The sequence below is a fragment of the Miscanthus floridulus genome, chromosome 8, assembly GCF_019320115.1.
Source record: "Miscanthus floridulus cultivar M001 chromosome 8, ASM1932011v1, whole genome shotgun sequence".
Classification (NCBI taxonomy): domain Eukaryota; kingdom Viridiplantae; phylum Streptophyta; class Magnoliopsida; order Poales; family Poaceae; genus Miscanthus; species Miscanthus floridulus.
In genome coordinates, this window is record NC_089587.1 from 199,826,713 (window position 1) to 199,852,188 (window position 25,476).

The 25,476-nt window shown below is 43.9% G+C and overlaps 1 protein-coding gene and 1 long non-coding RNA gene across 3 annotated transcripts; both read right to left on the reverse strand.

Moving 5' to 3' along the window:
• Positions 1-9,952: 9,952 nt before the first annotated feature.
• LOC136474552 (uncharacterized) lies at positions 9,953-12,644 on the reverse strand. Of its 2 annotated transcripts, none has more exons than XM_066472122.1 (7): positions 12,243-12,644; positions 11,542-12,130; positions 11,287-11,406; positions 11,102-11,173; positions 10,958-11,023; positions 10,422-10,460; positions 9,953-10,328 (listed from the first exon to the last, which is right to left on the reverse strand). In XM_066472122.1, exons 1-7 carry the CDS (start codon positions 12,629-12,631, stop codon positions 10,143-10,145), a joined length of 1,461 nt encoding a protein of 486 aa, XP_066328219.1. In that variant the 5' UTR covers positions 12,632-12,644; the 3' UTR covers positions 9,953-10,142. The 2 variants fall into 2 exon arrangements, with proteins under 2 accessions (XP_066328219.1, XP_066328220.1); XM_066472123.1 differs by having other exon boundaries at positions 10,241-10,350.
• Positions 12,645-18,075: 5,431 nt separating this feature from the next.
• Positions 18,076-20,571, reverse strand: LOC136474553 (uncharacterized). Its single transcript, XR_010762943.1, has 3 exons — positions 20,521-20,571; positions 20,290-20,430; positions 18,076-20,221 (listed from the first exon to the last, which is right to left on the reverse strand). It is a non-coding gene; the product is annotated as an uncharacterized lncRNA (long non-coding RNA).
• Positions 20,572-25,476: the final 4,905 nt, after the last annotated feature.

The window sequence follows — 25,476 nt, forward strand, 5'->3', positions numbered from 1 at the left end:
TCCTCTTCACCACCTCAGGTATCTTTTACTCCGCCTCCACCACCACCACCTACTTCTCCACCTTCACCACCTCCTCCTACCTCTCCACCACCAGTCTCTCCTCCACCATCATCGTTGCGTCCTTCTCGTGAGATCACTCACTACTACACTTGTCGTCCGTGCCCTGTGCCACCACTTGACTCTTCTCTGTCCGTCCTTGGACCTCATCCTGAGTTTCCTCCTCGCTATTCTCTTCGTGACCGCAACACCCTTTGTCCTCCCAATCGCCTTGGCTTCACTGCTGCCGTCTTGGCTGAGCCCGTGACCTATCAGGAAGCTGCCGTTCACCAGGAGTGGCAACATGCTATGGCTGAGGAGATTGCTACCCTAGAACGTACTGGCACCTGGGATCTTGTTCCTTTGCCACCTCACGTCACTCCTATCACTTGCAAGTGGGTGTACAAGGTAAAGACCCGCTCGGATGGCTCTCTTGAGTGCTACAAGGCTCGTCTTGTGGCGCGCGGCTTCCAACAGGAGCAAGGTCATGACTATGAGGAGACCTTCACTCCTGTTGCGCACATGACTACTATTCACACTCTTCTTGCAGTTGCTTCTGTTCGTCAGTGGTCGATATCCCAGTTGGATGTCAAGAACGCCTTCCTCAATGGTGAGCTACGAGAGGAAGTCTATATGCAGCCACCTCTAGGATACTCTGTTCCTGATGGCCTGGTTTGTCGGTTGCGCCGTTCTCTCTACGACCTCAAGCAAGCTCCTTGGCCCTGGTTTGAGCGTTTCTCCTCTGTTGTCATCGATGCTGGTTTTACGCCAAGTGATCACGATCCTGCTCTTTTTGTTCACACTTCCCCTCGTGGTCGCACCATTCTTCTTCTCTATGTCGATGACATGATCATCACGGGTGATGATTCCTAGTACATTGATTTTGTGAAGCAGTGTCTCAGTGAGACATTCCTTATGTCTGATTTGGGTCCCCTTCGTTACTTCCTTGGTCTTGAGGTCACCTCCACATCTGATGGTATCTTTCTCTCTCAGGAGAAGTACACTCAGGACCTCCTTTCCCGTGCTGCTCTCACTGATCACTGCACTGTTGATACTCCTATGGAGCTTGGTGTTCACCTACGACCCACTGATGGTGTACCACTTGCTGATCCTACTCAATATCGTCAGCTTGTTGGGAGTCTTGTCTACCTTGGGATCACTTGTCCTAACATTTCTCACTCTGTGCATATCTTGAGTCAGTTTGTCTCAGCTCCTACCCAGCTCCACTATGCTCACCTCCTTCGTGTTCTGCGATACCTTCGTGGAACTATCTCTCGGCGCCTTTTCTTCCCTCGTTCTAGTTCTCTTCAGCTTCAGGCGTATTCTGATGCGACCTGGGCGAGTGATCACTATGATCGCTACTCTCTCTCTGCCTATTGTGTTTTCCTTGGCTCCTCCTTGATTGCCTGGAAAACCAAGAAGTAGACTATAGTTCTTGCTCGAGTGCTGAGGCTGAGCTGCGTGCTATGGCGACTGTGACTGCGGAGGTGACATGGCTACGATGGCTTCTTGAGGATTTTGGTGTGCCTACCACTGCACCCACTCCTCTCTCTTCTGACAGCACTGGTGCTATCAGTATTGCTCGAGACCCAGTCAAGCATGAGCTCACCAAACACATTGGCGTTGATGCTTCCTACATGAGATCGCAGGTGCATGATCTGGTTGTGACGCTCCACCATGTGCCTTCAGAGGTCCAGTTAGCTGATTTCTTCACCAAGGCACAGATCCGGTCTCATCATAGATTCCTACTCTCCAAACTCAGTGTGGTAGATCCACCATGAGTTTGAGGGGGGGTGTTAGATGTATAGGAGGTGTATGTGTTTTTCTTCTACTTGGAGGGCTTTTTTGCATATGTACATTGTGTATACTTGCCCTCTTGGGCCTTGCAATAGAGTGGGTTGATCATTCTCTGACAATGCCATCATCCAAAATAAGATGACAAATAACCCAAAATCTACATATTTCAGATGTGGCTATTGGTATTTCTTCATATTAAATAATCTTAAGTTGTACTCAAATGCTATGAATATATGAATGATGCTTAATTATATATTGTATAATTACAACTATGTGGTATTATACATGTCAAATATTAGGTTTTATGCTACCACAAAATGTTTTTTAACACCCATTCACATTTTGAATACCTAGGCTCAAAATCCAGAGGCCCGCCACTTTCTATAACGACTCAAGTTTGTTTGTGCTACAACATTCGGCGTTCGGGCGGTGGCATGCATGGTCAGAGCATGCTTATCTACAACTAGCTCTGTTTTGTTCGAAGGGCTATGTTTTTTTAAGAGTTTTAGGGTAGCGGCTCGGTTTAAACTGTTACAGCAAGGCAAGGACGGATCAGCTTTAGTCTATATAGGCCTAGGCCTACCCTATATTTTGGCCGAAATTGTTAGTGCTACTCAGATTTAAAAGATGACTAAAAAGTTCAATATCGTTAAGTACTCCCATCTTGAGACCATCTCTCCAATTGGCTGATACTCCTTTGCACTTGGACTCCGCTGGGTTTGGATTATATCTAAGATTATATCGTTTTGAATGTGGAATATTAATTTTTGCTAGACACCTCGGGTTTAAATCCTGGGTCCGTCGATGAGCAAGTGAGCATTGAGGATGGCATACCATCCAAAGTTCATTAGCGTAGGTAACACTCAAAACCTCGCCGATAAAAGAAAGACTACTGCGCAAAGAAGCAGAGCCAAATTAAAAGCTCTCCTCCAGAAGCTAACTAACGATCACCACCCGTATCTACCTTCAGGCCTAGGCTGTTCAGGCTGCACAATACATGGAACAGTGTTCTGTAGCCCAGGAGCTGAGGCACAGAACCTGTTGGGCTAGTTCTGTAGCCACATAACAGTGCCCGCAGGCTGCTGGCTGCATCGTTCCTAGTTTCCTACCCTTCTGCTTTCTCGTGTTGCCATCGCCAATTCGCCATAGACATGAATGCGCCCATGTACATGTGTTGGATTGATCTCCCACGCCATTAGTCCCAACGGCCTTTGGGCCTTGTTCTCACGCCCTGATCGGGGGCGCCCAACCCTACATGGTTGGTGGGCCTCCGTCGCACAGCGCTATAAAGGAAAGGTGGGGGCCGGGGCTCGTGGTACGAGGTTCACCGCACCGCCAGACACCCCACCGACATCCTAACCCTAACCCGATCTTGAGAAGGGGCGCTGCCAGCGACGGGAAGCACCACTGACGCCGGCAACACCACCCCGACGCACACGCCGCCGCCAAGGACGCCACTGCACCGACTCCTTCTCTGATGGCGCCAGCGAATGAGACCGCGGCCGCCACTGCTTCCACCACCGTCAGCGCCACTATTTCGACCATCGTCGGAGCGACTGCGCTGACCGCCGCCACTGCTCTAGCTCCCGCCTTCGATGGTCTGCAACCTCTCACTCCCCTTCTCTCTGCCTCTTTGTAGATCGTGTATTAGGATCTTTGATTACTGGGATTCAAGAACATGTACCCCTACTTCACTGTGTACCCGATCTGTTGAACTTGACTCGATTGAGTCCTACAAAATTCAACAATGGTATCGGAGCCACGGTTAGAGAAGAAACCAGATCGGGGTAAGAAATGAAATAAAACTGACCGATCTGATGCGGATCGGGAAAAAGAAAATAGAAAGAAGAACAGAGACACTCGATTTCGAATCGGGCGAAAGAAAGAAATCAAATCGAACCGATTTCAAATCGGTCAAAGAAACCCTAACCCTAGAGAAATCAAAGAGAGGAAGAGACCATCGCCGTGCGGTACTTCCCCATACCCGCACCGGCGTGCGGGATGAAGCCGAGGCCACCCTCGTGGTGCGCGGGTGCAGGGCACCACCGCAAGGCCACTCGACGGCGACGTGCTCAGCCACGGGCGAGCACGTCCGCCGACGAAGGGGCCCGTGGCGGCGTCGATTTCCTCCGGCCACCATGGACGCCATGGCTCCACCGATGCTGCTCCCTCACTCTAGAATCGGCTAGGAGAGGCGGGGGAAGAAGAAATGAAATGAACTTTAGAGTTTCAGGGGGCGGAGGTCAGCTGTCGGTTTTGATCTGGTGAAATCGCCGGACAACCGTCGGATATGATGAACGGCTCATATGCGGCTGCGCTGGGCAGAAACCCTAGCGTGCGTGCTGCTGGGCCACGTTGGGCCGTCTTGGGCCGCTGCAGCGCGCGCTGCTGGCCGGGCCGCGCGCATGGGCGAGCTAGGCCGCGCTGGGCTGAAGTGAAAAGAAAAATTTTTGTTATTATTTTCCAGGAGCAATTTTAATGCATATTTTTTGATGAATTTGAATGATTTTGATACAATTTTTTTCTGTGCAAATTTTATCCAACGATATTTTGCCAGAAAACAGTAAGGACTTAGTGCTTCTGGAAAAATAATAATATGAAAAGATTATTAATGTTTCCGCTGTGCATGATAATTATTGTTCTCTTTGATTAAATTTGAACCAACGGGATAATTTAATTTTAAGAGAACTGATGAATTTTTGATAATTTTGATGAGATTATGATGTTGTTATTTTCTGACCAACGTTGTTAATAACAATATTATAATTTTGATACATGAGAAATTATGCATTAATTTTACTTCTGCCCAATGATGATGTAAAATGTTTGTATGGATGAATTATAAGTTTTAAGTTGATCAACGTTGAGTTAAAGTATGAAATTTTATGTATAAATATTTCGTACTTACTCTGGTGTGGTTTCAGGAGGCAAATGCATTGTGAACATTACCAACATCCCAACACTCAATGGGACCAATCACCGTGTGTGGCGGGAGAAGTATGAATTGGAACTTGCATTGAGAGAGGTCGATTTTGCCATCACCTCACCGTGTCCTACTGAGCCAGAGGACCCAGTGAGAGGTGAAAATGAATCTGACGCTGATTTCGCTACTCGAAAGCGTGATCATGCTGAAATAAGAATGAAATATGACCTTAAACATAGGCAATGGACTCTCTCCAACCGCAAGTGCCTGTTGGTGGCCAAGGCCACCATAGAAGAACAGATAAGGGGCTCAATCCCTGAATGTGCTACTGCCACAGAATATCTTGAGAAAATCAAGAGTCAGTTTATTGGGTCTACCAAGGCCACAGCAAGTTCACTAATTAAGAAGCTTGTGAATGATAAATTTACTGGTGGTAGCATAAGAGAGCATATTTTGAAGATGAACACTACGGCATCTAAGCTAAAGGAAATTAATTTGAAGGAGGATGATTTCTTGATTCATTTGATTTTTGCTTCTTTGCCAAAAGAATATGACACCATCATTATGAACTACAATATGCAGCCTGAAAGATGGGGCATAGAAAGACTCATCTCAATGTGTGCTCAAGAAGAGGAGAGGATAAAGTCCTCACAAGGTGAATCCGCTCATTTTGTGAAGGATAACAAAAGAAAGAACTTTAATGGCAAGAATTCTAAACCACAAGGGAAACCTAAGTGGAATAATGCCTCTTCCTCCAATTCACAGGGAAAGAAACCCCAGGATTCTGAGAATCAGCAGTATGGTGGAGCTGAAAAAGATTAGTGCAAGTACTGCTTCAAGAAAGGACACTACAAGAGGGATTGTCCAGACTTTCTGAAATCTCTGCTAAAGAAAGGTGATGAATTTATTACATTTGTAGATGAATCCCTGTATTTATGTTATGATAAATCCACTTGGTGGGTTGATTTAGGAGCAACTACTCATGTTGCAAATTCCTTACAGGGGTTAAGTGGGACGAGAACCTTGCGAAGAGGAGAAAGAACGATTAAAGTTGCAAATGGAGTGCAAGCCAATGTTGAAGCCATTGGAGTTTTTTCTTTAGAATTGAATAATGGTTTTGTACTTAGACTTAAAGAAGTACTTTATGTTCCCTCTTTGCGTAGAAATTTGATAAGCGTTTCGAAACTTGATGATGATGGAATTGATTGCCACTTTGGTGGTGGCAAGTGTAAGATACTGGTTGATAATAAATGTGTTGGTCTTGCTTTCCGACAAGACAAGCTTTATTTATTATCTCTTGCTGAGAATGCGAACAATGTATGCGATGAGAATGTGAATGATTCCCCATCTGCGAATGTAACTAAGAAGCGGAAGAGAATTGATAATGTCTCTTCGAAATTATGGCATTATCGCTTGGGCCATATTTCGAGGGAGAGAATAGAACGATTGGTTAAGGAATCAATTCTCCCGCACTTAGAATTTTCAGATTTAGAACAATGTGTTGATTGTATCAAAGGAAAGTATGTCAAGAAAATTAAGAAAGATGTCAAACGAAGCACAGGAATTTTAGAAATAATCCACACAGACATATGTGGTCCTTTTCCTGTGAAAAATGTGGATGGTTATGATTCGTTTATAACATTCACAGACGATTACTCTCGTTATGGCTATATTTATCCAATCAAAGAAAGATCGAAAGCGTTGGATAAATTCAAGATATTTAAAGCTGAGGTTGAAAATCAGCACAATAAGAAAATCAAGATAGTACGATCAGCCGAGGTGGAGAGTACTATGGGCGACATACCCCATATGGCAAAATTCCTGGACTGTTTGCAAAGTTCCTACAGGAAAATGGCATAGTTGCTCAGTACTCCACACCGGGGGAGTCTCAGCAGAATGGAGTGGCTGAAAGACATAACCGTACCTTAATGGATATGGTAAGAAGCATGATAAGTTACTCCACATTACCGATTAGTTTATGGATGGAGGCGCTGAAAACTGCCATTCATATACTTAATCGTGTACCAAGCAAGTCGGTGCCTAAAACACCATATGAATTATGGACAGGAAGGGAACCCTCACTCAACCATTTGCGTGTGTGGGGCTGCCCAGCTGAGGCAAAAGTTTTCAACCCGAACATAGGAAAGTTAGACTCCAAGATAGTCAGCTGCCATTTTATTGGCTATCCAGAAAGATCGAAAGGATATCGCTTCTATTGTCCTGACAGACATACGAAGATTATAGAAACAAGACATGCTGTGTTCTTGGAGGATAACATGATCAGGGGGAGCATGATAGCACGAGAAATTAGCCTACAGGAAAAGTGGGTACATGTACCCACTCCGATGGTTGAAGAACCATTCTTCACGCTACCTACTGCTATTGCACCGACAGTGCAGGACACTGTAGTGCCAACACCTGTTGCAAGTTCTCCCGTGGCGACAATGAATGAACATGAGGAACTTGTCCTTGAGGAACCTATCCTTGAGGAACCTATAGAACCAAATGTTGCACATGAGGAAGAACAACAACAGCCCAATGTGGAACAAGTGCCAGAGGCACCTAGAAGGTCTCAAAGAATAAGAATATCAGCTATTACTGATGACTATGAAGTTTATGAAACAGAAGAATTTCAGATGGGGGATGATCCCACCTCATTTGAAGAAGCCATGAGAAGCGACCACTCATCAAAGTGGCTTAAGGCCATGGAAGATGAATTGAAATCAATGAGTACCAATAAAGTTTGGGACTTAGAAAATATTCCTAAAGGAGCCAAAGCAGTAGGTTGTAAATGGGTCTACAAAACAAAATATGACTCCCAAAGGAATATAGAAAGATTTAAAGCGCGACTTGTGGCGAAAGGCTTCACGCAAAGAGAAGGGATTGATTACAATGAGACGTTTTCTCTAGTCTCATGTAAAGATTTCTTTAGAATTATAATGGCACTTATAGCCCACTATGATTTGGAGTTACATCAAATGGATGTAAAGACGGCTTTCCTAAACGGGGATTTGGAAGAAAATGTTTATATGGCACAACCGAAAGGTTTTGTCGTAAAAGGAAAGGAAAATATGGGATGCCGCCTGAAGAAATCAATCTACGGATTGAAGCAAGCTTCAAGACAGTGGTATTTGAAGTTTGATAGAACGATAAAAGGTTTTGGGTTTAAAGAAAATGTTGAGGACAATTACGTTTATGCAAAGTTCAAGAATAGAAAGTATATATTCCTAATTTTGTATGTGGATGATATCTTACTTGCTAGTAGTGATATCAATCTACTAATGGAAACGAAGAAATTCTTGTCCTCAAACTTTGATATGAAAGATCTCGGTGAGGCCTCATTCATTTTGGGAGTAGAGATTCACCGAGACAGGAGAAAGGGGGTTCTAGGATTATCGCAAAAGGCATACATAGAAAAGATCTTGAAGAAATTTAGTATGCATGCGTGCAGTCCTTCACCTGCTCCTATAGTCAAGGGCGATAGATTTGGGGAACATCAGTGTCCCAAGAACCAATATGAAATTGACCGAATGAAAGCGGTACCGTATGCTTCAGCTGTTGAAAGTTTACAATATGCTCAAGTGTGTACACGCCCTGACCTAGCTTTTGTTACCGGATTACTTGGCAGATATCAAAAGAATCTAGGAATTGAACATTGGAAATTAGTAAAGAAAGTCCTGCGTTATTTGCAGGGTACGAAAGGCCTCATGCTTATGTATAGAAGATCTGATTCCCTGCAGATAGAGGGGTATTTAGATCCTGATTATGCGGGAGAAGAAAGAAAATCCACGTTAGGATATGTATTTACTCTCGCAGGAGGGGCTATATCATGGAAAAGCTCCAAACAAACCATAACCACATCCTCGACAATGTATGCCGAGTTTGTAGCATGCTATGAGGCAACGGGGCAGGTGAATTGGCTGAAGAAATTCATACCCGGATTGAAAGTGATTGATAATATAAATGAACCACTGAGGTTATATTGTGATAACAACCCAGCGGTACAGTATGCTCACAACAATAGGTCAAGTGGTGCTGCCAAACACATTGACATAAAGTACTATGTTGTGAAAGATAAAGTTCGGGATCATATAATAAATCTTAAGCATATAAGTATAGAGAAAATGCTCGCGGATCCGCTCACAAAGGGCTTACCACCCAACGTGTTCAGAGAACACGTAGCCGGCATGGGTTTAAGGAAAAGCCTATGATTCCCGAACATACGAAGGGCCCAAAGAAAGTTTACATTTCAAAACGGAGAAGTGTATTGTGGCTGTTAGTCTAACGGCACTAATTGCTGTGACGATGGGACAGTTCTATGCACTAATCTGTGATGAAATAGGATGGAAGCAAGAAAAATATGAATCGAAAGTTTTGAGTAAGAATTAAAGAACGAAGAAAGTGATGAGAGATTAAGGGGGAGAATGTTGGATTGATCTCCCACGCCATTAGGCCCAACGGCCTTTGGGCCTTGTTCTCGCGCCCTGATCGGGGGCGCCCAACCCTACATGGTTGGTGGGCCCCCGTCGCACAACGCTATAAAGGAAAGGTGGGGGTCGGGGCTCGTGGTATGAAGTTCACCGCGCCGCCAGACACCCCACCGACATCCTAACCCTAACCCGATCTTGAGAAGGGGCGCTGCCAGCGACGGGAAGCACCACCGACGCCGGCAACGCCACCCCGACGCACACGCCGCCGCCAAGGACGCCACTGCACCGACTCCTTCTCCGATGGCGCCAGCGAATGAGACCGCGGCCGCCACGGCTTCCACCACCGTCGACGCCACTACTTCGACCGTCGTCGGAGCGACTGCGCCGACCGCCGCCACTGCTCCAGCTCCCGCCTTCGATGGTCTGCAACCTCTCACTCCCCTTCTCTCTGCCTCTTTGTAGATCGTGTATTAGGATCTTTGATTACTGGGATTCAAGAACATGTACCCCTACTTCACTGTATACCCGATCTGTTGAACTTGACTCGATTGAGTCCTACAAAATTCAACAGTACGATGTCCTTTTGGTGCACGTAAACTCTGTGCACTGCATGTACGAGGCACTGATTCATGCACAACGTAGCTCGTAGCATCAGGTAAGTTCTGTAATAATCACTGGTAGTTCGTTAAACAGGCAAACAAACTTGGGACTAATTCTTGTGCTGTGGTGCAGCATCTCGTTACAAAGATGAGAGGCTAAGGTGGGATTTGTTCAGATAGTTCCTTCAGTACTCATTAGTAGTACAAATCAACAAACACGACACTGCAAATTAAACCAGACAAACCAGTACTACAAACTACTAGCTAGGAGCCACAAGCAACATAATTAAGCAGAGCCACTGATCACACTGACAGTAAGGAACATTTCAGCAACTACTAGTCAGACGAGAGTACATCTCATCGGTACAGGCAGCCCCTGTACGCCGGCGTCCAGTAGTCCATGGCAGTCCCGTCCCGGTAGACTTCAGGGGTCCACGAGACAGGGACCAAGCAGAGCCCTCTGTCCCTCAGGTCGTGCTCTGCCTCATCTCCGCCCTTGCTCGTCTCTGCAGCAGCATGATCTCCCCATGGAAGCTGGTTACCCTGAAACAAGCGGCAACAGCAGCTGGTGTGAGTGAGAATGATTCTGCAATCCTCTCGGATAACGACGGAGGCATCTGGAACCTCGATCTGTACCTTGCTCCTGCTCGAATTCGTGTACGGCTCGCTGAGTAACTGCACGGAGAAAGAAAAAGCAGGAGGCCGTCAGCTGCATGCGTGCGTTAGCCCCAACTGAATGAGAAAGAAAGAAAAGCAGGAGGTCGGCCGTCTTGCGATTGCGACAGGCAACCATGCAAGCAGGCGCTGTCCTTTTCTCATGTCTTGGTGGTGTGTGTGTGGTGTGGGACACGACGGGATGAGAACATTCTTTATGTTCTTCTGGGCCATGACTAGGAAGTCCACCGATGAAAAGGGGGTCCAATTAGGTCAATATCATATGTGGAACCAGCTATACATCGGTCGCTGAAAGCCTGAAACGATTCATTGTATCTCTGAAGATGCGTGGCTCTGTGTGAGTGTATGTACATTGCCTAACTGTAGTACACTCTCTTTTTACTACTAATGCCAGGATGAGCATAGGGATATTTTACTTTTCTGTGGAAGCTTTTATAGTTAGGTCAAAATGAGCAGAGCAAGCAATGCAGGGGATTTGGGGGAATGGACTTATTTACCTGTACTTGTTCATGCAGAAACTTGATGTACTTGATCGTTTCAAACAGCACTGATGCTGTATCAGTCTGAAAACACGGTGCGATTCATAAGAAAACAGTCTGAAAAGCCAATTTTGAAACAAATTATAAACCATATGCTAGTACCTTCCCAAATGGTGAAACGATCTGTTGCAATGCTGTGATCTTCTCTCCTATCTTCACTTTAGGCACTTGTTGCTGCATTTTTTTTTTCAAATCATCATTTCGTTGACATGCGAAGTGGAAATGATCTACCAGACTACCAATTTCACGGATAACTTTAGTATCTCATTTTTCATCTTCGTTGTTACCTTGGGAGGAGATGGTTTAGAGCCCTCTTGCTTAGACTTCTTCACGGTGCTCGCCCTTTCTTCTGATGGCCGCTTCTTTCGATCACTCGCCGCTCCACTGCCACTGCTGCTGCTCCTTTCCTGCAAGCAACACATCCAAATACATTTCACATGTTTATTTATTAAACACACATGGTTGACGAACAACTGCCATATGCATCAACAAATTCATTGCTCACTGGCATGAATATAATGGCATGCATGTTCATATCTTACCGACACAATATCCGGCTCTTGTTTACTGCTTTCAGTGAGATTGCTGGATCTCAGGTATGGTTGCGCTGACGATGTCGATTCCGCGGTTGATCTGCTGTAACCACCGAAAGAACTGAGATCCGGCAAGGTCCTCATGCCAAAAGGGCTAGTTTCCAATGCTCGACTCCCCTGGCAAATCTTGTCGAGTCCTCCTGTGCCTGAATAGTCCAAGCTAGCATGCATGCCAACGCTAGCATTTGAACTCAGTTGCTGAAGAAAGGAAGCCATGGCCGGGGCTGCATCAAGTTCTTGCTGCTGGCTGCCGCCTTCCTTCATCTGATGGTGGTCGGCGGCGGCGTAGGAGTACCGCGGCGTGCAACCCACCATGTCCATCCCCTGCTGGTGCATACCAGTAGCACTCCCGAAGAACAGCGGCGAGCCGGCGGTGACCTCGTACTTGATCGGTGCAACATCAGAGCCTGCCCCGAATCTTGCTGACAGCGCCTGCGCGGCGTAGTGACCGGCGGGGACGTCCTCGAACATCTCCTGCGTCACGTTCTTCGACGCGAGCAGATCGAGGAAGTTCTCCTTGTAGCATGTGATGTTGCTTCTGAAAGCATAAACCGTCGTGTGTTATGTTAACCTACATGATTTTCACAGCAAAGAAACATGCGATAGCTAGATCGTCGTTGCTATAAGGCCATGCATGCGTATGTACTCACTGTTCGCCGTGCTGGCTCCATGCATGGCGGTGGACGGTGTGCTCCCCCGCTACCGGAAGGCGCATGCCGGGCGACGATGAGCCGGCGTCGGTGGCGACGGCCGAGCTGGCGCCGAGGAGCGCCGTCGTAGTCCCGTCGTAGGGGCTCCAGGAAGGGAAAGAAGACGCCGGCGACGAGGTCGTCTGCAAGGCCGTCGCATGTGCCGGCTGGTGATACTCCCACATGGTGTTAGCCGCCGGCGGTGAAGTGGACGAGCTGCGGCGCCTGCACACGGACACGGCCGACGACTCCTGCGCCTCTAGGTCGGTGGCTGATTCCTGCGGTTGGTGCTGGGGCATGAAATACTGGAGGCGGTGGAGGTGCACGGCGTCGCCTGCCTGCAGGTGCATCGCATGTGTCTACGGGCCGTGGACCAAAGCTGATTTGTGTGGGGGCCTATTTTGTAGGGCGTCCTTGGAATATTTTCCGGTGGTTTTTTTTAGGATGATATGCTGCCGTCACCGTGATGCGAGCATGCGGCAAGACATCATTCAGAATTTTGGGGTCCCCTTTTCAGTTTTCAAATATATAACATGATCAAAGGTGCAATATATAGTACAATGTTTTTTACCAAGAGGGTAGTATATATAGCGATCTGATGCTTCTGTGGCTTCTAACCAAGATTTTCTTGTGAAATCTCGACCCATTACTATTAAGTAGAGGTGAGGCCAGGTCGCCAATGCCTACTTTGAAGCGGCACGCAGAACACATGTCATCGAAGCTTATAGTTGCATTTCACTGGCTCGGAGTGGGTTATTCGCCCCGAATAGTTCTGACGTTAGTCTCATCAATCACAAGTATTTCTTCATTCTTAGATGTAGTCTTTTTTCCCTTAATTTTTTAGATAAAGCATATAAGAATCTGGACTCTATATCCAAATAGGTTATATATATAGCAAAAAAATTACACGAGTTCTTAGGCTCAAAGCCTCACAGCTAAGAAACATAAAACAGAGCTAAAAAATGCTAGTGCTAGAAAGACTAAGCTTCAGAACTTTTTCTCCTTCCTTGCTTTCAACATGTTTTGTCCTTGTATATCGCACGTCTTAAACAAAGGAACGAAACTAAAGTCCCTATCCTAATCCGACTTCACTATCCAAACTTGCTGCAAAATTATAACATCATGGCCTCCACAGCGAATCTTTTTTTCTTGATACGTCACGAGAAGGTTATAAGGTTTTGCTGCAGCAGTGGAAGAATACATCTACTTCAATTCATGAAGATCCCAGCACGGTCGCAAATGGCCAGCGTTGGGCAGAACAGAATAAAGGCAAGTCTGAATTCTTCAGTGAGATGGCAGTCATAACTAAGCATCTTTCTGTCTTTTGTATCTTAGATGATGGACGACTGAAACCGATGGTCTACGGAAGGTGCTTGCAATAGCTCACATGAAGTAACTATATAGGGGGTTTCAGGCGAAACTGACACCCAAATTTTGTCTAGGCACCATTAGGATCCAACATCCAAGTCAGTTCGGTCACCATTAGGATCCCAGACAGTTCGGTCACCACAAATGCACGAACTTTGTTCTCTAACGAAAAGCATCCTCTGATACTCTCCACCCTGCCAACTGCATCCTCCTCCGAAAACGTCATTATTGTCCTGCACCGAATGATTCCAGCAACGGCAAGGTAGATGCTGCTAGTGCACGAGTACCAGTAGTGTTAGGATATGTCTCCGAGGGTAGCATAGCATCTACGCCATTCATGCCGAGTAAAAGGAGCCACTCACCACTGAAGCGTCCAATCACGTCACCACATAATTCGATCATACCAATCCCAGCTGACTTTTTCCCTCGGCTTTCACTATAACCATGGCCGGTGTTTATCATCGCTAAATGAAGCAACAGACATCATAACTCAGCTTGGACCGTTAGAAAGCGAGGGAATATTCCTAGACAACAGTAATCAGTGCCACTACGCTTTATAGTCTTGCTGCTACTTGAGTGGGTCAGCATTCAGAAGCTTGAAAATCTTCGATCATTGACCCCCCCAGAAAACAAAACCTCTGTCGTTTACGCATAGTTCCCTACGCTGTCACTGCACTGCGTGCGCCACCTTGCCCTGCTCCTTTTACTCGGCAAGCAGCACTGGAGCAGAGTTTGCAGTGCAGCGGAAAGGGCTCCCTCGCCTGTAGCTGTAGGGTTGGTGAGCGACGGTGGTGGCACTGGCAGTGGACGATCGAGGGCAGGGTTTCACGGCTGCAATCACTTGATCTCTGACTCCTTTGCGTCACATAAGGTGTGTCAATGCCAGGAAAGCATGGAGCTGCAATCTGAACACAGATGAAAATCAACAGCGGGTCAGCTGCGGAAAGGGGAACAGGCAAACAGCATAATATTTTGTTGCCTTTACATAATTGAGGACACCCCATCTCTTGTGAAGCAAGTGGTTTGGTCCTAAATACATGATCAATTGAGTATACTGTATATATTATGACCGCACATAACACTCAATAACAGAGCATGTGCTAACAGTAAGGGATCAGTTTTTTTTTTAAAGCAGGAACGTAGGAACATTCGATCAGATGCGAAAATTGATTAGCAAGCAGATGGTGTGGTGCCTAAGTCTATCATTGAGTAATATATGGGCAACGTAAAAATGAAACATGTGACCTTATTACTAAAGTAGCACTCTGCATATTTCCACTGAAAAGAAACTGCAGAGCTTTCTTCTACAGCAAGAGAGGTCTGCTAATGTAGTGATATCATATTCAGGTTTCAAATAAAACTGTTACTTGAGACCTTTTTTTTGGACGCGCAGGACTGTTACTTGAGACTGAAATCTGATAACAGAATGCTGAGGCTGTACATACTTTTTCATCTAAGACTGAGCAGTCGGCTAGTGCGACTATTACCGAATAATGATACTCAAATTGAAACACAAACTGACCACTGGTATATTTCACCACCGATTGGACTCTGGCACGTGGCCACGTAAAAGGGAATATAGTGGACTACAAGCTCAAAACGTGTCCCATCGAAAGCAGCATGCTTCAGATAGCCTTTCTTCAAATCAATGATATCCTGGACCCCCACTAGATTCTCGAAAAAAAAACAATTGAGGACAGGCCAGGAATTTATTTATTTAGCAAAGGAACTTCAGTGGGAACCAGAATTGCTCATGACACTTGTCAGTATCAGAACATTTGGTCTGTGCTCAAATGGCAGAATGACCACTCTCATATGTTAAAATGCAGAAACGATACAGTACTTTATTTCAAGAATTTTAGACTTGCAAGAGTGGTGGCTTCCCACCAAAATTAAGGCAACATCCACTTCGGGTATAAAATCCTTACAAAACTCATCACTGATCACCTCCCTGATCTAACCCATATATATTGGCACTTTTAACAATTGAAACAGAGGATGGGGAGGTGTGCGCCAATAATACTGAGTAATCTAATTGTCCTCTGGGGTCAGCTACCTGTATTTGGCTTTCTCCTCCACCTAAAGGAATGTTGTGAGAGGGACAGTAGCAAAACTTTTCAACCTGCTCGTTTAGCAGGGGATAAACATAGGACCACATTGTGTTTGCAATACCTCTAAGGTGTCTCCATTCATGGTGCAGGGGACCCATTCCGCACTCTGGGTAGTTTTCTGAGAAAAGCATGGCCATGAGAATTTTCCTTCCAAGGCTCAAAGTTAACAGCGTCAAATGGTGATTGGAGGTGAGATGTCAAACCAAGTGGGGCGGAAAAGTTTTCAACTTGAATTTTGACAAGAGGCAGGAAGAATCACCCTCCCTACTCTATCCACATTTACAATATGGTTAAGACCATTACTTCAGGTCCATCACGCCTGCTAATAAAGCTTCTCAAGTGGTAATATTATATGCGCATGAATGACTACATGAGGACCCAACCTTTAGGAAAGTTAGAGAGACAAAACAGGGATAGGCAGCATTAAGCACGCGCATCATATATTCTAAATAGAAGAGGGAAAGCGCATTAGGAGTATGCTCTGTGTACGGTGGTCTGGATGGCAGGCGGGTTAAGGAGTTCCTTTGTTTACTCCAAGTTGACTCTCACTGAAATCTGTCAACCACTAGAATAATATAAGAATAGAAGCTCGAAGGGGAAGGACAGACAGCTTGCTCACGCTCAATTTGAAAGATGTCATGCGTGAAGGTTGCCCACTAGTGACCCGAACAGGTTGGTGGACGGTGACAATGATAGGTGAAAATAACATGCACCAATGAGAATTGCTGGTCTGTGTTCATTATGGTTGTAGTTGTAGGTTAGTCTTGGACTCTTCTTGAGCCTTTTCTGACGTGATATGGGGTAACTAAGTCAAAGGCATCGATAACTCTGCATGGGAAGATGATAGTCAAAATGCCAGTCCTGTCTCTTGAAATGTCATAGGGTGGATCTTGCCTTGGTCAGAATATAAATAAAAAAGAAGATAGTGGCTTCAGCTTCATCACCAATTATCCCTTGAAGGTGAAATTGTACTATAGGACAAAATAGCAATTCATAATACAATGGAATTGCCAGATCAATTTTGTGAACACAATCTAGCTATGCTCCTATAATGCTTTATAAGGATCAATCCCATTGGCAGGGACGTGCCGGTAAAAGTTTAGGCCCTGTTCTAAACTCTAAAATAGGCCCTAATGGTCTAAAAAATAAAACGTGACTCGAGATTCTCTAGCTACCTAGCGGAGACGTGACTCAGTGAGTTGGATCGGATCGGAGTAGCCAGACGGATGAACAAATAGTATAGATGAAACTAAATAGTGCCAAATAAAAAGAAATGTAGCAGTTTCTAGAGTTGACATAGGCACTGATCATGAACTCCGCACAGAAAAGTTAACACAAAATATTGATTACTGATTAGTGATTACTGATCACTGATCAGCTGTGGATAAAAACAATTACTGATTAGCTATAATTTTGAGGCCCCGTACCATCGCATGGCTCGCACGCCCCCGTGCACGGCCCTGCCCATTGGCAGCTGGTTTAAGCAGCATATAAGTATGCTGCATGCACAACTGAAGAAGTAATAATTTTTTTTTTAGATAATGGATAAAATATCCGGCTTCATCTACCCGAGGGTAGAATCAGGCCAATTATTACAAACACCAAGTCCAAGACCCTTGCCCAACTCAAAAACTTAGAGGGCCACAAAACATCCAAAATGATAACAAAGTTGACACCGAAGAGATCTTGACAAACGCTAACCAATAAATCTGTTCGATAACTATCCATTGGAACTAAAGAAGTGAAGCGTGGACGTCTCTAAATGTTGCCCCGCAAGAAGAAGCTGAAGACCAAGCTCCTCACGCCGCTGCAGCTTTGCCCATTGCCGTAGCCAGTAAGTTCCCCGGAATAGAACCTGCAAAAAAATTTTTGGTCTGCACTTGTCAAAGACTACCTCATTTCTTGTTATCCAAATGGTCCAACATAAAGCTGAAGCTGCAGTTAAAAACAATGAATTGTAAAGCTTACTACCCCGTTTTGACCAATTAACAAAAAGATCATCTATACTCAGTGGGGGTGGTAATCCAAACATGAGATGAACAGCGCGCCATAAGAATTTAGCGTATGTACAGTGGAAAAAGAGATGTTGGATCGTTTCTGGACAATGGCAAAAAGCACAACTTTTGTCACCATTCCAGTTACGTCTAGCAAGGTTATCCTTAGTTAAAATCACACCTCTCTTTAAATACCACAAAAAAATTCTAATCTTTGATGGGATCTTAACCTGCCAAATATCTTGTGACACCCTTACCCCATTGTTAATTAACGCAGCATACATAGATCTCACTGAAAAGGTACCTGATGAATTAAGTGTCCAGCGAAATTTGTCCCTTTCCCCCTGTAAGTTATAAAACTAGATGTCAAGAGAAAACAAAAAAGTTACCTGGAGATAGCAGAATGCTACAGCCCAGCTTCTTGCACCTTCTTGAAATTGAAAGTATGTTAATTAGGCGAACGCTATTATCAGCATTTCCAAAGAATGGTTCCAGAAATGTTTAAAAGTTAAAGCTGAACAAGAATTAGATGATACTGGAAACATTAATCCAATCAACTGGGAGAAGCAGTTTATCACCAGCTACACAGCAAATATAGTATTTTATTCAAGCTATAGGAACATTTAGTATGGGTAGGGGAAATAACACTAAGACCTTTAATTCTATAATAGATGATGCAGCAGCAAAATAGAACCACTGGGATGATGCTCCAGTGAGAAAAATATTACAAGAAAGAATAATAGCACAACAAACATCAGTGTTCTTGGAGACCATGGGAACTACCAGATATCTACTTCAGTCAAAACCTGATATTATCTTTATAGAATCCATGTTTGAATTTCAGATTTGGCATATTTGACATTGTTATCGTAGATTTCACTCTGCAGAAGTTGTTGTGTTGTTCTTCTACAGGTTTGCTACGTAATCTAGTTTGTACAAATGTTGAGTAAACATTAAACAAGGAAACATGTTGACGCCATAGAAAATATATTTAAGTCGGCAAAGAAAATAATGCAAAGCTTATAGAACTATATAAAGCATATAATGCTGGTTGTGGTATGTAATGCTGACGGTTGTGCTATTGATCAATAGCAGTATTAAACAGTATACAGAAACATAGTAGACATCTATTGCTCTAAATCTTCCATGAATATGTATTGGAAATTACATCACTAGATCAGAAGAACTTTCTTAAATAAACGAGCAATGTTTGTAGAAACTTATGGTCAGCACTGTGTCTAATAAAAAGGCCAGATTGGCCATCATAACAAAAGAAGATAGCCCACCAACATTTGGGTACTAAATAAGGACTAGAACCAAAATTTATATCTTATATTAAACTAAAAGAACAAAGTACTAGTATACCAGGTTGGCTCAATAAGGATAAGATTACACACAAAATTGCCACCTTAAGATTCATTGAGTGATACAAAATTGAAGAAAACGTGTTAGGAAAGTAATAGATTTGCAAATGAGAAGACGGTCCTATCAACTGCAAAACAAATATAGCCTGATGTTTAGGTGAGTAGGTGACTCGAATGGGTCCTTGATATTTCTCAAGTCTTGATGATCTCATTTCAGGACTTGGCAATTCAGGTTTAGGTAACAACCTGTCAACCTATCAGTTATAAAGTATATTATTAAGCCATTAAGCAAAAAAGGACTAAGAATGAATTACTGAAACAACTTTTGCATACAAATACAGAATTTATTTTGTATATCAAGACAAATATCTTATAGTAAAAAAGATTAGGCTAACTAAGAAAGTACTTTTAATATAATCTTAAAAAAAAAGAGATCTGGAGGTGATGCATAAAGCACCCCCAAGTATGGCCCCGTTCGCGTGCCCTTAAACCCGACTTTGATCTGCTTCTTTTTTCATCTGGAACGGTGTTTTCCTCTCACAAATTCCTCTAGATTCCTCCAAGCGAACGAAAGGAAAATTTGAGAAAGCTCCTGGTTCCTAAGATCCAACCCCCTAAGAAAATACAGCACTCGAAAGGAAAATATGTTCCTGTAGTATGGATATTAAATTTCCTATCCAGAACTAAATATCGATTCACCAGCAAAAACTATTGCAACTCCACCAGCCATTGCACCTAGGACCACAAAAGCATAGTGCCCGTGACAACACCTGGATCTGAAATAGAATAGTGATTATAATTAACAAAAAAGAGAAACAGTAGTAGTATTGAAAGTGGGCTGTGGACAAATACAAATATTTGATGGTAAGAGTTTCCATGTTTGGAACAGTACTTTATTTGATGGTACAGTTGTGCAGGCCAACTCATATGCTGTTACTGTAAAGATGCTGAGTAGAATTGATGGTAAGAGTTTCCATGTTACTAATATATATGGCCCTTCCCACTCTCCTGAGAAACTTGGTTTTGTTACCTGGCTGATGAATTTAGATACTCCGAGTTTGATGATTGGATCCTTGGGGGGGATTTTAATCTGATTAGACATCCTGAGAACAGGAACAAGTCAGGAGGAGATCTTGGGGAAATGAACATGTTTAATCAACTCATCACAGACCTTGATCTCATTGAAATACCATTCAGTGGTAGAAATTACTCCTGGAGTAATATGCAGTCTGATCCTCTCCTCATTAAGCTTGACTGGGTTTTTACTTCCTCTAGCTGGGCCTTGTCCTTCCCTGCTACTTATGTCCAACCCCTGTCCAAACCAGTATCTGATCATATACCTTACACAGTCATTATTGGAAGTCATATACCCAAATCAAATATGTTTAGATTTGAAAATTACTGGGTTGATCATCCTGGGTTCTTGGATACTGTTAAGCTTCATTGGAACAGCTCACCTTTTTTTGCCAATGCAGCCAGGAACCTGTCAACAAAACTGAAACAGGTGAGAGCTGGACTTAGAAGCTGGAGCAAAACTCTGTCCAAAGTAAGTAAATTGATCTACAATTGTAACTGGGTTCTTTTACTGCTGGATGGCTTAGAAGATCAAAGACCCCTGTCAGATTTGGAAATTTCTTTCAGAAGACTTGTCAAGTCACACCTTGCTAATCTCTTGGAGTCCAAAAGAACTTACTGGAAGCAGAGAAGCACAATAAGATGGATCAACTTAGGAGATGAAAACACTCATTTTTTCCACACAATGGCTACTATATCACACAAGAGAAACTTCATTGTCAGCCTTACTAATTTAGATGGCACACCTGTCATAGATCATGAACAGAAAGCAAATCTGGTTTGGGCAGCCTTCAAGCAAAGGCTTGGAATCAGTGAATTCCATAACATGGCATATGATCTGAACTCTCTATTGAACCAGCATGATCTGGAGCACTTGAATGGAAATTTTACACAGGATGAAATTGATCTGGTGGTCAAAAACCTACCCAACAGCCATGCTCCTGGACCTGATGGCTTCAATGGCCTCTTCATCAAAAAATGTTGGCATATCATAAAGGACGACTTCACAAGATTGCTAAAAGACTTTTGCTCTGACAACATTGATCTGAAGAGTATTAACTCCTCTGTCATTGCACTCATCCCCAAGAAAGACAACCCTGAGAGCATTGATGACAATAGACCAATTTCTTTGCTGAACTATTCATTAAAATGCATCACAAAGATCCTGTCAGACAGACTCCAATCAGTTATCCTTGATCTGGTCCATCCAAACCAATATGGATTTATAAAGGGCAGAACCATACAAGACTGCTTGGCCTGGACATTTCAGTTCTTACACATCTGTCATCAGTCAAAAAAGGATATTGTCATCCTGAAATTGGATTTTGAAAAGGCCTTTGACAAGCTTGAACATCCTGTTATTTTGGAGGTGCTTAAGCCAAGCCCAGTAAGCAATCACTTTTAAATTCTTGGAGAGATAGCTTCATTGTATAGGCTCAGTTCTTTTCTTTTTGGGCTTGTAAGCCTTGTAAATCTTCTGTAAATACCATTCTTTCATTTAATAGAAAAGCAAAAAAATATAGGTAGGGGATTCCCCTGCTGATTCGGTCAAAAAACAAATACAAATATCAGTTGTGCAGGCCAACTTAAAAATAAAGGCTTCCCTGATAGGCCGGTTCAATGGATACACAACATCCTGAGTTCAGGTACCTCCTCAGTTATACTCAATGGCATACCTGGGAAACCATTTGAATGCAAAAGGGGGGTAAGGCAAGGGGACCCTTTATCCCCCCTCCTCTTTGTTCTAGCAGCTGACATCCTTCAGTCTATTGTTAACAAGGCCTGGCACAATGGGGTTCTGAAACATCCACTCTGTGACAACTTTGGAGATTACTATCCTATTGTCCAATATGCAGATGACACCATCATGATTCTACCTGGTGATGCAAGAATCCTTTTCAATCTAAAATGTCTGCTGAGATCTTTCTCAGACTCTACTGGGTTACATGTGAATTTCAGTAAGTCCTTTTTGGTTCCTATCAACATCAGTGAGTCAAAAACTCATCACTTGGCTAACACATTTGGATGCAAAGTAGGTGACATGCCATTTACCTATCTTGGTCTTCCTCTTGGAACCACCAAACCTACTATACAAGAATTCTCCCCTTTGCTTACAAGAATAGAAAGAAGGATGAATGGTATCAGCAAATTCTTATCCTACAATGGTAGACTGATTATGGTCAACTCTGTTCTATCTGCTCTGCCTACCTTCTACATGTGCAGCTTGAAAATTCCTCCTCAAGTCATCAAACAAATTGATCTATACAGGAAACACTGTCTATGGAGCAAAGGAGATATAAGCAGAAAAGGCACATGCTTAGTTGCATGGGAGACAGCCTGCAAACCTAAGAACCAAGGAGGTCTAGGTATCATTGACATAGAAAGTCAAAATAATGCCCTTCTGATGAAACATTTGGACAAGTTTTACAAAAAGGCTAATTTGCCTTGGGTAACCCTAACTTGGGACAGGTTTTATTCCAATACCCAGACACCACCACATCTCAGAAGCCCAGTAGGCTCTTTCTGGTGGAAAGATATCTTCAAGCTTTTTGACAGCTACAAAGGCTTTTCGATTTGTTATCCTAACAGAGGAAACACTATTGCTTTCTGGGGAGACAACTGGGCAGGATACAGTCTAAAAGCGAATTACCCACAGCTTTTTTCTTTCACTCGAAAACCAAAATGCTCTATAAGGTTTTTTCTTGAACAAGAAGTTGACAGGATCTTCAGTTTGCCCCTTTCTCAACAAGCTGCTGGACAACTTGAAGAAATTGAAACTATGCTAGGTGATAGAGACTGGGATGAAAACACACAGGATGCTTGGTCTTATTCTTGGGGTAACTAAAAATACAGTAGCAAGAAAGTTTACAATCTGTTAATGGGCAGCTCTGAAGTCTCTCCTCTCTTCTCTTGGCTTTGGGCCTCCTGCACTTTGGGTAAGCACAAATTCTTCTTTTGGCTGTTGATCAGGGATAGATTAAATACAAGAAATCTCTTGAGAAGGAAAAACATGGACATTGATGACTACAACTGTGTTTTGTGTAATGGGGGACATGAGGAGACAAGCTTCCATCTCTTCTTTGAATGCAGTTTCAGTCAGAGCTGCTGGAGCTCCATTCCCATCACCTGGAACCTGAAACTGCCTTCACTGGACATGGTCATTGATGCCAGGTCCAGCTTTGGCAATGTGATCTTCAGAGAAATATTTATAACAGCCTGCTGGGTAATTTGGACCTCCAGAAACGCAGTAATCTTTGACAATGCTCAAGGTGATATCAACCAGTGGAAAAGGAAGTTTAGAGATGAACTTGGCCAAGTGTGTACTAAAGCCAAGCCCAGTAAGCAATCACTTTTAAATTCTTGGAGAGATAGCTTCATTGTATAGGCTCAGTTCTTTTCTTTTTGGGCTTGTAAGCCTTGTAAATCTTCTTCTGTAAATACCATTCTTTCATTTAATAGAAAAGCAAAAAAATATAGGTAGGGGATTCCCCTGCTGATTCGGTCAAAAAACAAATACAAATATCACATGAAGAAGACAATGAGGGTATAAATCACAAACTGGAACAACACTTATATGCCACGACATGAATCACATTGTCACTGTAAATCCGATTCATATTTAAGAATAAGAATTAATCTGATGTCTCAGTTGATCCACATCTGCCAGTTACAGACAAGTAAATTTTTTTATCATGCTAATTTCTACGAGCAAAGTTAGCTTAAAAAATAAATTATACTGTACGAGCAAAGGAGGAACAGAAATACAGATTAGCAGGAGCAGTGGGAAATCTGGAGCGGACATTTGGAATTGCAAAATAGGAGCCACACGGTCAAGTTGATCTCACTGCTAGATTTTACTTATACAATGGTGTTGGTAGATCAGTGTAGGGGAGGAATGGGTGCTGCTCTAAATATCGCTTGCCAAATCAAATCTGCTCAAACTAGAAACCGAGCAATTTGGTCAGACAAGACAACCAAAAGAGCCATTACAGAGATTGCCTTACCAGTTACCACCACTCGGGGCAGCAGCCGAGCCGCGGCCTCCCTCGCAGCGCACGACGCACGCGGGTCATCGGGCGTCGCCCCCTCGTGTAGCCGTCGCAGCCGACGGGCCGACCGGCGGAGTCCGTTTGAAGCAGGGTGGCATACTGGCATGCGGAATCCGTGGGTTCCGCGGAATGAAGCTCCCCTTCGATAGGCGGCGGACGCGGTGGTCGGTCTTCGCGGGCGCGGGTCGTGGTGGTGCGCTGCTTGGGAGTTTGGAGTTGGACTTGGGAAGTTGGGACTCTCGGGTGGGAAACCGATGCTGTCACGCCGTTGCCGGTTGCTCCGTCGCCCAGTCGGGATGCGCCGTTGCCAAGCTCCCGCTGGCTGCATTGCAGCCTCGCTTGCCGGGCGCCACCGGTCGCTCCTGCTGGCTAGAGCGCCGCGCCGAGGCCGGGACAGAGCGAGGTGCTCTATTGGTGGCTGGCGGCGTGGGAAAGATTTTGTTATCTCGGACTCAATAAGCGCGTCTCACTTAATTTAACACTCGATTAGCTTGCTTTTCAGAAATTATCAATACCCAACGTGCAAATTATTTTGGTTTAGGTGTTTTTCTCTTTTATATATATATATATATATATATATATATATATTTATTTATTTCCCCTTTCATTTTCAGCTGACAAGAAATTCCAAATCTGTCCGTACCTTATGCTCGCAATGTTCGTTCTTTCCTTCCCGCTCCTCTCAGCTATCGCAGCAGCCTACAACCTGCAGCCTTCTGCTCCCTCCTCCGTTCCGAATTACTGCATAATACAATTTGGTTTTCTAGATATATGCATTTAGATATAATATACATCTAAGTACATAATAAAAAAATTACATATCAAAACGTCTTATAATTTAGAATAGAGGGGGAAGTTGACTCCTTTTTGTGACCAACTGTCATTGCCTAGGCTCATACACTGCTAGCGCCACACAACACGTGCTCGTAGAATAAGTGGGTCGAGAATTGGATGCTAAATTTAGTGAGACGTGAAGATTAAGTTCCAAATAACAAAGATCTCTGAGGACTGAAAGAAAGTGATACCTCGATTCTTTTGTCAATTTCTTGGGTAGTGTCCAGCGGAGGAGGTGTCTTGTGTCTTGAAGTTGTGCCTTGTGAAGGCGCCGATGCTAAGCAGTCTGTTCGTTTGGTCGTATTTGGTTTATAAGCTATGACTTATTAGCCAACGAATAATATTTTTCTCTCATACCAAACCAGCCAACGGTACTTTCAGTCATGACTTATAAGCCAAAC

Bases quoted from the DNA above. Each gene is read 5' to 3' on its own strand.
- LOC136474552 (XM_066472122.1), bottom strand. From the start codon at position 12,631: ATGCACCTGCAGGCAGGCGACGCCGTGCACCTCCACCGCCTCCAGTAT. The intron at 12,131-12,242 runs GTGAGTACATAC...TTATGCTTTCAG, and splicing joins TGGAGCCAGCACGGCGAACA to AAGCAACATCACATGCTACA. The intron at 10,329-10,421 runs GTACAGATCGAG...CGCTTGTTTCAG, and splicing joins CGAATTCGAGCAGGAGCAAG to GGTAACCAGCTTCCATGGGG.